Raw genomic sequence first — 16229 nt, 5'->3', positions numbered from 1 at the left:
AATAAAACCTTCATAGTAGAAACATACTTAAATATATTGGACTTTTTGAAGGCATTTAATGCATGCCACTACTTATCAAAGTATTAATTCCTACTAGATGTAAGCCCCATAAAGTTAAGGATTTGGGCATGCTGTGTTCATTGATGCACCCCACTGCAGTTAGAATTGTGCCTGATATGTAATATATATTACATTTAGTAATTACTTGAAGAATGATTAGCAAAATTGTTTTTTTAATATACAGTATTGGCTATAGTTTTTAATTTTAAAATTTAAAGATGAATTATAAAGTTTATTATTAATAGCTTCTTATATATATTTCTTTTCACGAATAGAGGCATAATAAGTATTTGCTGAATCAATTTGCATCAGCCACTATTTATATTTTTTATTTCAGCTAAAGAATACTGTAGAACATTATTTGCCTATGAAGGTACCAATGAAGACGAACTTTCTTTTAAAGAAGGGGAAATAATCCATTTGTTAAGTAAGGTAAGGTGGTTTTCAGTGAGTCATTTAACTTATCCATAGGCATATATTGCTGAATTCGTATATTGCCCCTAGAATGTAAGCTCCAGAAGAGCCTTTGTCTTATTTGTTTCTGAGTCCTCAGAGCCTTACATATAATTAGCACTCAGAATGTTATTTTATTTGAGCCATCTTTTTTGTCTGTTAGATCACATTGCTTTTTTTTCTTTATTAATTTGAGCTTCCCAGATTTCTATACTAAATTTTTTTCCACTCCCCCCTCCCCACCACCATGTGTTGTTTGGAACTGTTGCAAAGAATGAATTGATTTTATAAGTTGGAAAAAATTCTGCAGAAAATAAAGGGAAAACCTTGTAGTATTTGATGTGGACAGAATCCTATCTTAAGTACTTAGAAAAAATGATAAATATTTCATTTTTACTATAACATTGCAGATAACTTTTGAAATTTCTCCCATTGGTTTAGACTTTGTTATCAGATGAGTTTGTATGTAATTTTTAAAATAAATTTTATTTTGTATTTTTAATGTATGTACCCTAGTGAAGCAAATTTTTTTAAAAGAATTTTTATTTTTTTATACCTTTATTTTGTTTGTTTATTTTTCTGTGGTGCTGAGGATAGAACCCAGTGTCTCACACGTGCAAGGCAAATGCTCTACTGCTGAGCCACAACCCCAGCCCCAGTGAAGCAAATTTAATAAATTCATGATCTCACATAGTTACCCTTGTGGTAAAGCAGCTAAAATCTACTCATTTAGCACAAATCCCACAAATGTATGTAATTTAATATCCATATAGTTTGAACTCATGGTACCTAATTTTTCATTCAAGCTTTTAAGATCTTGTTAATGTCTAAAGTTGCCAAACAAGTAATTTTTAGTATATTAAGTGTTACGGATAATATTAAGAAAGATAGTTTTGAAAGTCTTACTTTCCCTTTCTCTCTTTACTTTCTTCTCTTTCTTAATTCCTTTCCTTTTATCTCTTGCCTCTCTCCTAAGATCCTTTCAACTTTATAGATAGAATCTTAAAAGTTATTTTCAAAAATTAAACCCAGCTGTAACTCCTGATAAATGTAACATGTGAGGTATACTCTGTTTTAGGAGGACCTTATGATCTGTTTAAGTTGGCTTTTTCTTGTAATGATATTGGAATTTATTATTTTCTTTTTGTTGAAAACCTTTTCCTTATGTAAAGATAACTTATTATTTTAATTATATTTTGCTATGCTTTTCAGGAGACTGGAGAAGCTGGGTGGTGGAAGGGTGAACTTAATGGTAAAGAAGGAGTATTCCCAGACAATTTTGCTGTTCAGATAAGTGAACTGGATAAGGACTTTCCAGTAAGCTTTTGTTTTTCAATGATGATACTACTTTAACATTTTGCCAATACTTTTTTCAAAACAGGGTTTTTTGCCTTATTATTGAATAACTTTCATGAAACAGTCCTAAAATATGTATTGAATTACAGTAAAATAATATTATAATGTTTCAGTTCTATGCTTTATTCCAACCTCTCCCAGCCCTCACTGACATGTCTACCGAAATATAATCTTAAGACTTTTTAAAATTTTTTTTTTGTACCAGGGACTGAACCCTTGGGTACTTAAATACTGAGCCACATCCCCAGCTCTTTTTGTTTTTTATTTTGAGATAAGGTTTTACTTAGTTTCTTAGAGCCTTGTTAAATTGCTGAGGCTGGCTTTGAACTTCCAATCTTCTTGCCTAAGCCTTTGAGCCACTGGGATCACAGGCATGTTCCACCATGCCCTGCTTAGATTTGTTTATTTTGTATTTTAAAAATAAAAAAAAAGCTTGGGTGTATTATTTGGATTAATTAATACTCTCCTGGAAGAAACTTTTTTAAAAAGATTTGAGCCAGTGTTCTTGGTGTTTTGCCCTGGAACTCAAAATCCTCCTGACTCAGCCTCTCAATTAGCTGAGATTATATACTTGTGCCATAACACCTGGCTGAAGGAAACTATTTACATTGAATGTTTTTGAGAAGGTTAATGTTACTTAAAAGTACAGTAAAGCACAGTTTTTGCCTCCTTACAAGACCTAATGTTTCTCTGTCAATTCTCAGAATAAAGTAAGGCTGAGCCATGCATCAATGACTAAGGTAAAACTAAGTTCATATTTAGAACTGTGTCTCAATTTTTTAAAGGTATTTAGTCGTAAAAATGAACGAATGCTTGTAAAAGAAAAAGAGGCCATTGTCTTTAACTTTCCCTTTAAGTTCCGAAGAATAAAGAGTGAAAGCTAGATCTATTTATAATTGATCTTATTAATTTTTTTCAACAAGATCTCTCTTCCTCTTGTCCTGCTACACTGCCTTACTGCCTTGAACTGAGAAATATAGGTAAAATGGTATTTAGCAATCTTAAAGGTAGTGGAGATAAGAGGGAACACTTTACTTATTAAGATTTTGGGGTTTATTGAATACATTGATAGTTTTTGAAATATTTAACTGGATTTTGATCAAGGAGGTTATTTGTTCTAATGGAATAAATGTTTTTCAGTGATGTTTTGTTAGGAGTTTAGCATTTTATCATTTTTGACAACAATGATATGAGAGATATTTGTATAATTTAGATTATTAACGATCAGTATTTATTTTAACTATAAATATTTAATAAATAGCTAGCTAACCACTTTTGCCATTATTATTTTAACAGAAACCAAAGAAACCACCACCTCCTGCTAAGGGTCCAGGTATGTAAGAAACGTAATGTTTAGTTTTCTGTTTTAAGTTCTAAAATGGTAAGATTGTGCTTAATAGAAACCACTAATTTTATTAGTCAAATCAAGAATAATATATATAAGTTTTTCCAGAACTATATAAAAATTTAATGTTCCCATTCATTATTATTATTTTAAAAAGTAAAAATGGTATAAAATAGGTATATCTGGAAGATAATTTAGCTATTTAGTTATATGAAATACCTAATTAATAAAATTGATGGGATTTAAACCTATTTTAGAGAACTGTGTATTGACTTGGCCAATTATTTATTCTACCTATTTATTTAGGTATTGGAGATTGAACCTAGGGGTTTGTAATCAGTCAGCTCCTTCCTAACCCTTACCTTTTTATTTATTTTTGAATTACAAAATTCTTTGTACAACATTTTTTAATATAATAATGATTTTGAAAATGAAAAAATGAAGTCATATGTATATAATTATATTTATAAGTATGTGAAATCAAAAGCCATACAATTATAAACATTAATGGGGCAAATCCAAGTAGAAATGAAGACATTCCCATACTTCACCAAGCATTATGTACAACCAATCTTTTAGTCGTTTTCTTTTACATTTGCTCTGTAACCACATTCCGTGTATCTGATTTGATCTCTGAATTTCATTTTATGTTTTATGGCTTTGTCCATGAAATAATATCATGGCTATTGATCTAGGGGGTTGAATGTTTAATTTTAGTACTTATGGAGCATGGAGAAACTTTTTACTCCATAATTCCAAATAGAACCTTCTGCCTTTTTAAATAAAACCCGTTACTATATGAAAAAAAAATTAATATTTATGTGCTCTTATTTCAAAGATGATGCTAAGAGTAAAGCAAGGTAGATGAAGTTTTTGAATTTTTAAACAGTTGAATAAATATGATACACTAAAAGTGTCAAGTAAAAGTCTTATTAGAGTTTATTTCCATGAGTTCTATTCCTAGATATCTGATTTAATGCAAGTGTATTAAAACTTATATTTCCTTGAAAGATATGCTGTTTTTATAAACATGCAAGCCCTTCCCTACTCTTTGGTTTTAGCTTTATATTTGCTGATCTAATTCTAGAAAAAGCAATAATTTAAAGTAATTTTTATGGAAGTTTGTGTTGGAGGCTTACTTGAAAGCTGTACAATTCAATGTGGTAGTGACTAGCCACATGGTGCTTTTAAAATTAATTAAATAAGATAAAAAATTTAGTTTTTTATTCACAAAAGCAGCATTTCATGTACTCATTAGTCAAATATAAAACAACACAAAGTAGAACATTTTTACCAGCACAGAACATTCTACTGGACTAGGTGTAGCAGAGGTTATGAACTCTGATTTGACAAAGAAGGAAATAAAACCAGAGTTTAGGATAATGTTGGCAGGTTCAGGATTAGAAATTGAGCGAGATAATTTTTTGTTCTTTTTGTTAAATCATGCATGGTGTCATCTATTTTTATTGTAAAACTACTATTTAGTTAAATATCTCTATGCTATAAAATTATTTTTAAATAAGCATTCATTTTTGTTCCTCCACTACCACCGTCCACCAGCTCCAAAGCCTGATCTCTTAGCTACAGAGAAGAAGTTTTTTCCTGTGAAGCCCGAAGAAAAAGGTGAGTGATTTTTCTACTTTCAAAACAAAAACATCTTTTATTCATTTCATTTTATACAAATATTGATCTCCACAGTGGATCATTTATACTGACTTTTAACATGTGATCATATTTAATTTGCCATGTTTTCTGGGAGTTTTCTGGGAGGCAGAAATTTATCAAGACTCACAGGAAATAAAATTTTCATTCATAAATTAATCCTTTAAAAAAATTAAACCATGTCTTCAGGAAGATATAGTATTTAAATATAGTTTTTTTTTCAAATAATATTTAAGACAACTAAAGATTAAAAACTGACATAGTATTTATAGTATTTCAGTTAAAGTTTTAAAAATTCCTTAAAAGGTGTAAAGAAAGTTTCTTCTAAAATATGGAAATAATCCTCCGTATCCACTGGGATTACAGGCACGTGCCAGCGGTTCATAGATTTCTAGTGTTTTTTTAAAGTCACTCCCCCCCACCCTAAACGTTATCAAGTGACTTAAGTAATAACATTCCTATAACTCTGCTATTAAAGTGAATATACGACAAGAAATAAAGACATATTCATCTTTTGACATAAGTTAAAATTTAAAAGAAAATCATTTTAAAATATAGAATATGCTATAAAAATTTTTCCTTTTTTTTTTTTTAAATACCAGGGATTAAACCCAGGGGTGCTTAACCACTGAGCCACATCACCAGCTGGGGTTTTTTTTTTTTTTTTTTGAGACAAGGTTTTGCTAAGTTACTTAGGACTTCACTGGGTTGCTAAGGCTGTCTTAGAACTTTCGATTCTCTTGCCATGGCCTCCTGAGTTGCTGGGATTACAGGCATATACCACTGTGCCTAGCTAACCATGTAGTCTTAAATAATTAGTCTGTATTACATAGGGATTGGAAATGAAGGTTAATTTTTTTTTTAAGTTTGTCATGTGTTCTGGAAACCTTGGTATAATAAAGCATACTTTATTGTGAAATTAAAATCAAGATCAACATGTGAGAGGAGATATTATAGCTTTGAGTGCCTGCAAAAGAGAATCAGAAAGATCCCAAATAAGCAATCTAATGGTGTATCTCAAGGCCCTTGAAAAAGAATAGACCAATTTCAAAACCAGTAAAAGGAAGGAAATTAGATCAACGCCTAAATAAATGAAATTTAGAATGAAAAGTAATACAAAATATTGATCAAACAGTTGGTTTTTTGAAAAGATCAATAGATTGATAAGCCCTTACCCAAAAGAAAAAGAAAACCCAAATTAACAAAATGAAAGATGAAAAAAGAGAAATTTCCACAGACTTTGCAGAAATCCAGCGGATTATTGGGGCTCTTTTGAAAAGTTATACTCCAATAAGTTGGAAAATCTAGAAGAAATGGCTATATTTCTAGACAAATATGACTGGCTAAAACTGAAACAAAAGGAGATGGAAAGTTAAAATCCCATAACTAGCAATGCAATAGAAGTAGTAATAAAAAAACTTCCAACAAAGAAAAGCCCAGGACTAGAATGATTCTCAGCTGAATTCTACCAAACTTTTAAAGAGGAACTAATGCCAATATTCCTCAGATATTTCCATGAAATAGAAAGGGATGGAACAGTTCCAAATGTGCTCTGTGAAGCCAGTATCACACTTAGGTGTAAAATAGTTAATAAAATATTAGCAAATCATATTAAACAATATGTTAAGAAGATTGTACACCACGACCAAGTTGGTTTTATTTCAGAGATGCAAGAATGGTTTAATATATGTAAATCAATGAATGAAATTTATCACAAAAATAGAATTAAAGACAGAAATCACTTAGTCATCTCAATAGATGCAGAGAAGGCCTTTGACAAAATTCAGCACCCATTCATGATAAAAAATACTGAAGAAACTAGGGATAGGAGGAACCTACTTCAACATCATAAAGGCTATATATGAAAACCCAAAGTCAACCTCATGGTAAGTGGGGAAAAAGTGAAAGCATTTTCTTTAAAATCTGCTACTAGGATGTTCATGTTCACCACTCCTATTTAATAATAGTACGAGAAATTGTAGCCAGAGCAGTTAGGCAAGAGAAAGAAGTAAAAGGGATAAAAATAGAAAAGGAAGAGGTCAAATTATCACTGTTTGTAAATAATATGATCATATACCTAAAGAATTTCATCAAAATACTAATAGAGCTAATAAATTTGGCAAAGTAGCAGGTACAAAATCAATATACAAAAATTAATAGCTTTCCTATATACCAATAATATATCCTGTTGAGAAAAAATCAGGAAAACGATTTCATTCACAATAGCTTTAAAAAAAAAAAAAAAAAACAAGGGTCTTAGGAATTAATCTAACCAATGAGGTGAAAGACCTTTAAAATGAAAACTATAAAACATTGAAGAAAGAAACTGAAGAAAAATTGAGAAGATGGAAACACCTTTCATGTTCCTGGATAAGCAGAATTAATATTGTTAAAATGACCATATTACCAAAAGCAATACATGGATTCAATGCAATCCCCATCAAAATACCAATGATATTCTTTACAGAACTAGAAAAAGTTGTCCTAAAATTCATTTGGAAGAATAAAAGATCCAAAATAGCCAAAGAAATAAGCCAAAAAACCAATGCTCGAGGCGTTACAGTGTGTGACTTTGAATTATAAACACAGAGCTATACTACCAAAAACTCTGTGGTACTGGCATAAAAGCAAACACATACACCAGTAGTAGAGAATAGAAGACACAGAGACAAACCCACATATCAGTAGTCATCTCATCTTCAATAAAGGTGCCAAAACATAAACGTATATTGTCAAAAAAGGCAGCCTTTTTAACAAATGGTGCTGATTATCCTTCTGTAAAAGAATTAAGCTAGACCCTTAATTCTCACTCTGCATAGAAAGAAACTCAAATGGATCTAATATCCATGAATTAGAAAAGAAACTAGGAGAAAATGTAGGGTCAACATTTCAGCATATAGGCATAGGCAATGACTTTCTCAGTAGGACCTCTAAAGCTTAGTAAATAATGCAAAGTGTTAATCAATGGAAACACTTTTATATTGTTGTTGTTGTTGAATAAAAACTCCTTGTGTATATATCACATTTTCTTTATTCATTTATTCATTAATGGACACCTAGCCTGGTTCCATAGTTTGGCTAATGTGAACTGTGCTGCACATGGGTATGCATGTATCACTATAGCAAGATGACTTTAATTTTTTAGGAATGGCATAGCTGGGTCATATGGTAATTCCATGCCTAGCCTTTTGAGAAACCTTCAATATAAAAGTGTTTCCATTCACTATTCTAGGCATGGAAACTCTGTGCCTCTTTTCACATACCTTGCCCTGTAACATTATCTCATCTATCTGGCTGTTTCTGAATTGTACCCTTTATAATAAATTGGTAAATATGAAATAAAGTGCCTTCCAGAGTTAGGTGAGCCATTCTAGCAAATATCAAACTTGAGGAGGAGGTCATAGGAACCTCTAATTTATATCCATTTATTTGGGAGCATGAAAGGGTTGGACTTGCAGTTGGCATCTGAAATGGAGGTAGTGCTAGAGGACTGAGTCCTTGGTTTGTGGGATCTGTTCCAGGTGGGATTTTAGGATGCTAGCTGGTACTGGTTGTGGGAATAAATTCTACATATTTGATGTCAGAGCATTATTAACAGAAATTGTTTGTACTTTATACAATCTGACACCTAAAGCACATTCAACAAATAAAAATTAACTTGGACTTTATCAAAATTAAAAGTTTTGTGCATCAAAGGCCATTATTAAAATTGGAAAGACAACCTCTAGAATGAAAAAGTATTTGCAAATCATATCTGACAAAGATTTATATGTGGAATATATAGAGAAATATTATAATTCAACAACAGAAAAACATTGAAAGTGAGAAAAACACTGAAATAATTATTTTCCTAAAGGAGATATAAAAACAGCCGAAAAGCACATGGCCAAGATATTTAACATCTTCAGGGAAATGTAAATCAAAACCACAATGAACGAGCTGCCACTTTATGCCCACTAGGATAACTATAATTAAAAAAAAAAAAAGGAAAATAATGTGTTGGCAAAGACATGGAGTAATGAGTATACATTGCTGATGCTAATATAAAATGTTTTTGTGGTTGTGAGCAAAGTTTGATAATTCTTCAAAAAGTTAAGTGTAGGATTACTATATGACCCGACAAAAGAATTGAAAATAGGTATACTTATACTTGTACCTGAATGTTAATAGAAACAATCAAAATGTCCTTCAAGGTATATCAGATTGTGTTATATACATATAATGGACTATTATTCATTCACAAAAAGGAATGAAATACTGATAAATGCTTCAATAAGGATGAACCTCGAAAATGTTATGTTAAATTTGAACAAAAGGTTATATGTTGTATGATTTCACAAGTCAGAAATAATTCAGAATTGGTAAATTCATAGAGTTTGAAGGCAAATAACTGATTGTTAGGAATTAAATGGAGGGGTGAATGGTGAGTAATAGATTAACAAACTGTTCTTTTGGAGTAATAGAAGTGTTTTAAAACTGTAAAGTTGCATATCATTGTAAATATATGAAATGGTACTGACTTTTTCATTTTAAAATTATTGATTTTTTTGTTATATTAATGTCCTCAACAACAACAAAAATAACATAAGTACTCAAGTACATTGCCATTGTATTATTAGTAATATAGTCTTGGACATACCAGGAATAATTAATCTTTTCCTTTGTTTTGATTTCTATGAATATTAAGTGTGGTTGTTTTTTTGGGGGGAGGTTGTTTTGGAATTATACACAAAACTATTTTCAAGTTATTTGTAAATCTGTTAAAAATTAGTGAACTCTGTTTAGCCTTTGACATTTTTTCTTTGATATTTTTTCTTTATCCCTTCACCCTTTCCTCTTTCCCCCACCATTAGGATCCTGTGCTTGCCAGAAAACCCTCCCTCATTGAGCTATACCCCATCCCTTTCCTGGTTATTTTTTATAAAATGTTTTTCTTATATTTTCTAAAATATCAAGGAAAGCTCTATTTGATTAGGGTCAGAATTAGGTATAATTTTTTATGCATTGTTATGTCTTGAGGTCATATAAAAATAGATATTTGTACTAAATGATAATCAGTTTCAACGGACTCATATTTTTCGCAAGAGCCAAGGGAGTTATTAAGTAAATGGTAAGACTGAGGCAATAGTATTTTGTATTTTTTTGTTGTGAGGTGAAACTTATAATTTTAAAGGAGGAGTTTTTACCATGCCCTGTTGTGTTTCTTCAGGTTTCGTGATCACCAATTTCTAACTGATAGGAAATTTCATAAAATTGTTTGTGGTCCTCTGATAGTCTTTTCAAAGACCAAATAAACTTCAAAGAAGAGGTAGAATCATTCAGTTTTGCACTAAATAGTTTCTTATTTTTGGAAATGTACCTTATGATACGTTCTAACTGTTTGTTGTATCATGAATCTGAATTATATGTGAACATATGTGAGTTTTTAATACTTATTCTTAGTACATGAAAAAGTATATGTAGCACCAAAGAGTGTTCAATGCCTTTTTGGTGATAAAATTTTTATTAACAAGGCATGAAATTATTCTTAATATTCTTTATTCAGCATATTCTTATTTGTCAGATGGAATTATTACATGAAACAGGGCTAATAAAATTCCTAGTACAGGCCTGTATTCCTTCATGTGGCTAATTGGCCTAGTGTCACTTTTTCTTAGCATTTGATCTTTTTTTTTTCTTTGCCATCATTATGATTTTTAAATCAGAATTTTATATGTACTACAGTTCTTTTTTATTTTTAGTTCCTTATACTTCCATTTCAGAAAATAATCCGGCTCAAGTCTAGATAATTTTCTGCTTGTAGTTAAATTATATGTGGTATATTTGAGAAAAAATATTACCCCCTAAAAGCAGAGGATTCTGGGAACATAATTAAAAGCAGGCATTATTTGTTAATCAGAAGGTTATTAATGATTTCTGTCCCAACTAAAGGAAACTTTTTTAGTTACATGATGCTTAATAAAGTGTAACTTTAAAACAAATGAAATAATGCATTTACATATGGTTATAGACAATGAGTTCATGCCTATGGCTGCCTTCAGTAGTTGCAATAAATAGAGAAACCTAAATAGTTTTGATTGTTAATAACTTGTTAAATATTTTTAAATCTTCAGATGAAAAAACACTGGAACAGAAACCTTCTAAACCAGCTGCTCCACAGGTCCCACCCAAGAAGCCTACTCCACCCACCAAAGCCAATAATTTATTAAGATCTCCTGGAACAGTTTACCCAAAGCGACCTGAAAAACCAGTTCCCCCACCACCTCCTATAGCCAAGTAAGTTTTACCTAATTTTAAATTACTTATTGATTTACCTGCCTTTGACCTAACTGAACTCTATTGCCTTTTTAAATCTCAAAGTAATTTTTAAAGTATTGTTTATATTTCCTCAAAAGACTATAATAGTGTTCTTAATTGTTATACTCACAGTAGGTGAATACACTCAAACTATATTTACATTTCTTATTTTATTGTGAACATTACTGTAGTAGGTTTAATTTTATGGAAATAGTGTTATAGAATAGAAAGCAATCTGTCTTATGTTTATACAGTCTTTAATGTCACCAAATCCTTTTTTTTTTTTTTGTTACTGGAGATTGAACACAGGGGTGCTTAACCACTGAGCCACATCCTCAACTTGTTTTTGTATTTTATTTAGAGACAGAGTCTTGCTGAGTTGCTTAAGGCCTCACTAAGTTGCTAAGGCTGGCTTTGAATTCACAGTCCTTCTGCCTCAGCTACAAGTCACTGGGATTATAGATGCCCAGCACCAAATCACAGTTTTTTTTAAAAGTTGTTTTTCAGTTCAAGTGATTTTGTATGTTTGTTTTTCTCATTTCAGGATCAATGGAGAAGTTTCTACCGTTTCATCAAAATTTGAAACCGAGCCAGTATCCAAACCAAAGCCCGAATCTGAACAGTTGCCACCTAGACCAAAATCAGTGGACCTTGATTCATTTATAGCAAGAAGTTCTAAAGAAACAGGTAAGTCATCATGGAAGTAGGTAGTACATTAAAAGAAGTAATCAAAGGAATCTCAGTTTTTAGGAACTAAGCAGTGTATATTGCAATTTCTGTGTAGATAGTTATAGTGGAAATTCATTGAAATTTTCTTAAATGTATTAACCAAAGTATAAAAATAAAGAAGATAAATGGGCAGATCTTCATGGTTCTTATTGATCAGGAGTTTCCTACTGATGATAATACAGAATTAATAAGTTTTCATAGTGTTCAAAAGACTGAAATCCATGTTAAAAGCTCATTCATCTTTTATTTCTTTCCTTTATAATAGAATGACCATATTACCTAAGTCAGGCACCTATAAGTGCAATTTAGTTTTAATAGTTAAAAAAAATAAGATGACACAGGCTCTCAGTGCCGAACTAGCTTATATTTAATAAGACTTTTTAGATATTTCCTCTTAATCTGGAGATACTTTTTTTCCAATATAGGAAGTCATGTCACTTTTTTTGCTAAATATTATTTTGTAAGCTTTAGGACTGACTAAAAAACATGTTCCTCGTTTTTTATACTGTATTAATTGAAAAATTAAAAACTTGAAACAGGCGTCTTGATAAAGGTGTCTCTATTAAAAACTTTATATAATCAGAATCATTTGTGGTAATGGTTATTATTTTGTATAGTGCTTGCAAAATTAGTTTTTAGTTTTTTATATTTTTCAAAACACTTTTTTCATGTTTTTATTTTATCTTTACAACGTAAACTCTAGGAAACAGATGCAGTTTTTCTCCATTTAACATTTAAACAGTAAGCTATAGACATATCAACTATGTACAATTACATAAATCAAAAGAGAACTCTTTAAATCCCTTTTCTATAAAGTGCTCTGTAATATTCTTTTTACAAAATCTTAATGTCTTAATGTATTTGTTTTTGCTCCCATGTTAACATTTTATGAACTTCAAGTTCAGTTATGTTTAGATTTTTTTTCCCCACTATATTATATTTACATTTCAAACTTTTTTCCAGGTGATCTTATTTTTCTTCTGTCTTTTCAGTTTGCCAATGCAAAGCCTCTGTCTTAAGTGTTAACTCCTTTCAGTCTTTTGAATACTTTATAATCCATTTATTTGGATATTAACTGCCCTTTATGATGCTGTATTCATTACTCGTTTCTGGTAATTGAGGTGTTGATTATAGGTTTGAGAAAGTCTTGAAATATACTTAGTATTTCTTATCTGGTAAAAATTAACTTATTTACTATTTTAATAAAAATGAAAAAAGTATTTTTTAAAAATCTTTATCTTTTTATTATGGAGCTTAGTAGTTAAAAATGGATTCTTGTCAGCTCATGTTTTTCCATTTGATTTAAAATATAGCCAGAAAAGTGTTTTCTAAAAATAATCCTTAAAGAAAAAAAAAAAGGTTGTTTACACAATTTTAACTTTCAAAATAAGTTAAAAAAACTATTAGTATTATCTTTGAATTTTCATAATTTTCTACATTCTTGATCAGAAAATACTTAAATTTTGGTGGAGTCTTTTGGGGATTAAAGTAATGACATTTAGAATCTGTATTTTTGTTGTTGTTGTTGTTATTTGTATCAATTTTTGCTTTATTTAGTTAATTTCAAAGTAGTGAAAAAATCTTTTAAAATTTAGATAAAACTAATTTTCACATTTTTCCAAGACTTTTTGTAAATATATTCAATAACAAACGTACTTTGTTTTTTGCATTTCTGTTGGAAATAATATATATAAAATTATTTCAAACTGTTGGAGATTGGAAAGTTTTAGTTTTTAACTTTGTTTTTGTTCCATTTTTTGCCTCATTGACATAGTAGTTATTTATTCTTTAAAGAAAGAGGCTTTGTGGAATAGAGTTTGAATATTTCTAATTTCTGTTTTTAAATTTTTTTTTAATAAATAAGGAAATAATGTAAAGATGCTAAGACTTATACAAATCAGAAAATTAGCAGCTAATTTCCAAGCAACTGTCTTCTATTTTGCTCACAAAACTAATTTTGGCATAAAACACTGTAATCCTGCAAAGTTTAGAAAATATAAATTTGGGGAATTTGAATTTATATTAAGTAGCAAATGTTTACTAAGCAATTGCTTTATTCCCAGAAAATATTTTTAGATACTGGTAGTATGCTAAGATAAAAGAGTTGCTGGTTGGTCATGGTACTGAAGGCCTATAATACCAGTGGCTTTGGAATCTGAGGCGGGCTATCACTGAGTTCAGAGTTGGCCTCAACAATTTAGCAAGGCCCTAAGCAACTCAACTCAGTGAAATCTTGTCTCTAAATAAATATATACATAAAAGGGCTGTGATGTGGCTCAGTGGTTATGGGCCTCTGGGTTTGATATCTCATACAAAAAAATAAAAAAGACATAGTTGTAGGTAGCAAACAGCTTATGTCCTAAACATTAGTTCTTTCCTTGTATACTATTTTCCCCCCATTAGAATGTCATATGGTCCTAGTATAGGTTAAATATCCCTTATCCAGAATGTTTGAAACAAGAAATGCCTTAAGAGTTTATTTATTTATTTTGACATGGCAAGGGGATGGCGGGCAAGTAGGATATTTACATATACATAATCCCTTATCCAAAATGTCTGGAACTAGAAATATTTTGAATTTCATTTTGGAGGGACATGTATATAATGAGATAGATATCTTGGGGATGGGAACCAAAGCAAATTATAAGATTCTTTTATGTTTCAAATATTTGTTATACATGTAGCTTTGAAGTAATTTTGTACAGTATTATCAATAAATCCGTGTTTTGGCTGTGACCCATTACATGAAGTCTCCTGCAGAAATTTCTACTTGTAAGTGGCATCATGCTGATGATGCTCATTAAAAAGTTGATTTTTTTTAGCGTATTTGATTTTGGGGTTTTGGATTAGGAATATTATATCTGTGCTTGAAATATAAAAGTATTGTTCTAACTCTTCTGTGAGTTATTAACACTTCTTAAAAAATTGTTTTAGTTCAAGTACAGCTTTAAATTTGGCATTAGGTTTATGTAAACTTCATATTTTCTACTTAGTTTGAAGATATACCTTTTAAGAATAATGCATAAAACTAATTCATAAGTTACAGAAAATGTAAAACATGAAACCAGCTTATTGACATTTTCAGTTAAAGTAATAATTTGAAGTAAAAGATATAGTAGAAATGATATAGTATAATGTATACTGACTTTGCTATTTTAAAAAAGTGGGTTTTATTATTGATAAGTTTCTCCTCAAAATCTGTTTTCTTACTTAGCTAACATTTTATGATTCAGTACATCTACTAATACCCATTAGAACACCTGGTATGGAAATTTGTTTCATCTTTAATTTATAAAAGACATATGGCCCTCATTTTATTATCACATAAAATTGTCCTGTTTATATAAAACTACATATAAACATTTATGTCTTTATGTATAATACTAATTATATATAGATATACACACAGATTCTGACTTTTGTACATGTAAGAAAGTCACTCCTAGAATAATATTTTCTTTACTCCTTTTTAATGGCATGATATAACTGAGTTCCCCCTTGTATGTTCTCATATATTATATAGCACTACAAATTACAGGGCTACTAGGAACTATATTTTAGTGGGATTTTTTTTCATTTTTTCAAACACTATATTAAAAATTAGTTTAAGGAAAATCTTACTGACACTGCTAGTCATTTATAAAGTTCACAAGGTCCACATATTTTTAAAATAATGAATTTTTCTAAAATACTTCTACAATAATAAATTTTCTGAGAAGTAAATTATTTTAAAATACTAGACTTTAGTACTAACATAGCTATTACAGCTGATGAGTTACCCTTACAGTGTAGTATTTTATCTTTTTTGATTTTTTTTGATAAGTTCTTCCAGGATTAAAATGAAATGTTATAGAAGGGAGACCAGTGTAGTAGAGGAAGGCAATCAGGGGAAGGTAGGAGGAGAGGGAAGAGCAGGTACTAGAGAAGGAAATTGATCAAATTTTATTATGTGGATATATGAATATGTCACAATGAACCCCATGATTATGTAAAATTCACTAATAAAAATACATTTAAAAAATGAAATTTTAGAAAACATAAGTTCTTCATTCCCAAAGCAGTTTATGGAATAAGGAAGCATTCTCTCCTTTCCATTTTATTTTATACTTTGTCTCTTTTTGTGTGAATTACTTTCCAAATATTAACTGATTTCTTTCTTTCAGAAAGAATTTATGGTGGGATTTTTATAATAAGGTTCTTATTGAGTAGAGGATGCTATCAAAAGTGAGTCTCTTATCTAAACAAGGATTAAAAATATTAGTTTCTAATAATAGTTTCCTCGATTATATTATAGAAAGTAAAACTGATTAAGGCCTTGGTAAATTTT

The 16229-nt window shown here is 30.1% G+C and overlaps 1 protein-coding gene across 2 annotated transcripts in view; it reads left to right on the top strand.

Annotated features, from left to right (window-relative positions):
• The window catches only part of Cd2ap (CD2 associated protein), a 97157-nt gene that overhangs the window by 64385 nt on the left and 16543 nt on the right, over window positions 1–16229 (top strand). Inside the window, exons 8-14 of one of the 2 annotated variants that reach the window (XM_013355819.4) lie at window positions 398–492; window positions 1726–1830; window positions 2574–2609; window positions 3166–3202; window positions 4775–4837; window positions 10990–11152; window positions 11718–11860. In XM_013355819.4, the coding sequence (XP_013211273.2) occupies window positions 398–492; window positions 1726–1830; window positions 2574–2609; window positions 3166–3202; window positions 4775–4837; window positions 10990–11152; window positions 11718–11860 (642 nt within the window). The remainder of the gene's footprint in view (window positions 1–397; window positions 493–1725; window positions 1831–2573; window positions 2610–3165; window positions 3203–4774; window positions 4838–10989; window positions 11153–11717; window positions 11861–16229) is intronic. The other variant, XM_005318598.5, reaches the window with a different exon arrangement.

This window comes from Ictidomys tridecemlineatus, chromosome 8, assembly GCF_052094955.1.
Source record: "Ictidomys tridecemlineatus isolate mIctTri1 chromosome 8, mIctTri1.hap1, whole genome shotgun sequence".
Lineage (NCBI taxonomy): Eukaryota > Metazoa > Chordata > Mammalia > Rodentia > Sciuridae > Ictidomys > Ictidomys tridecemlineatus.
This window is presented reverse-complemented; position numbering and strand designations above follow the sequence as displayed.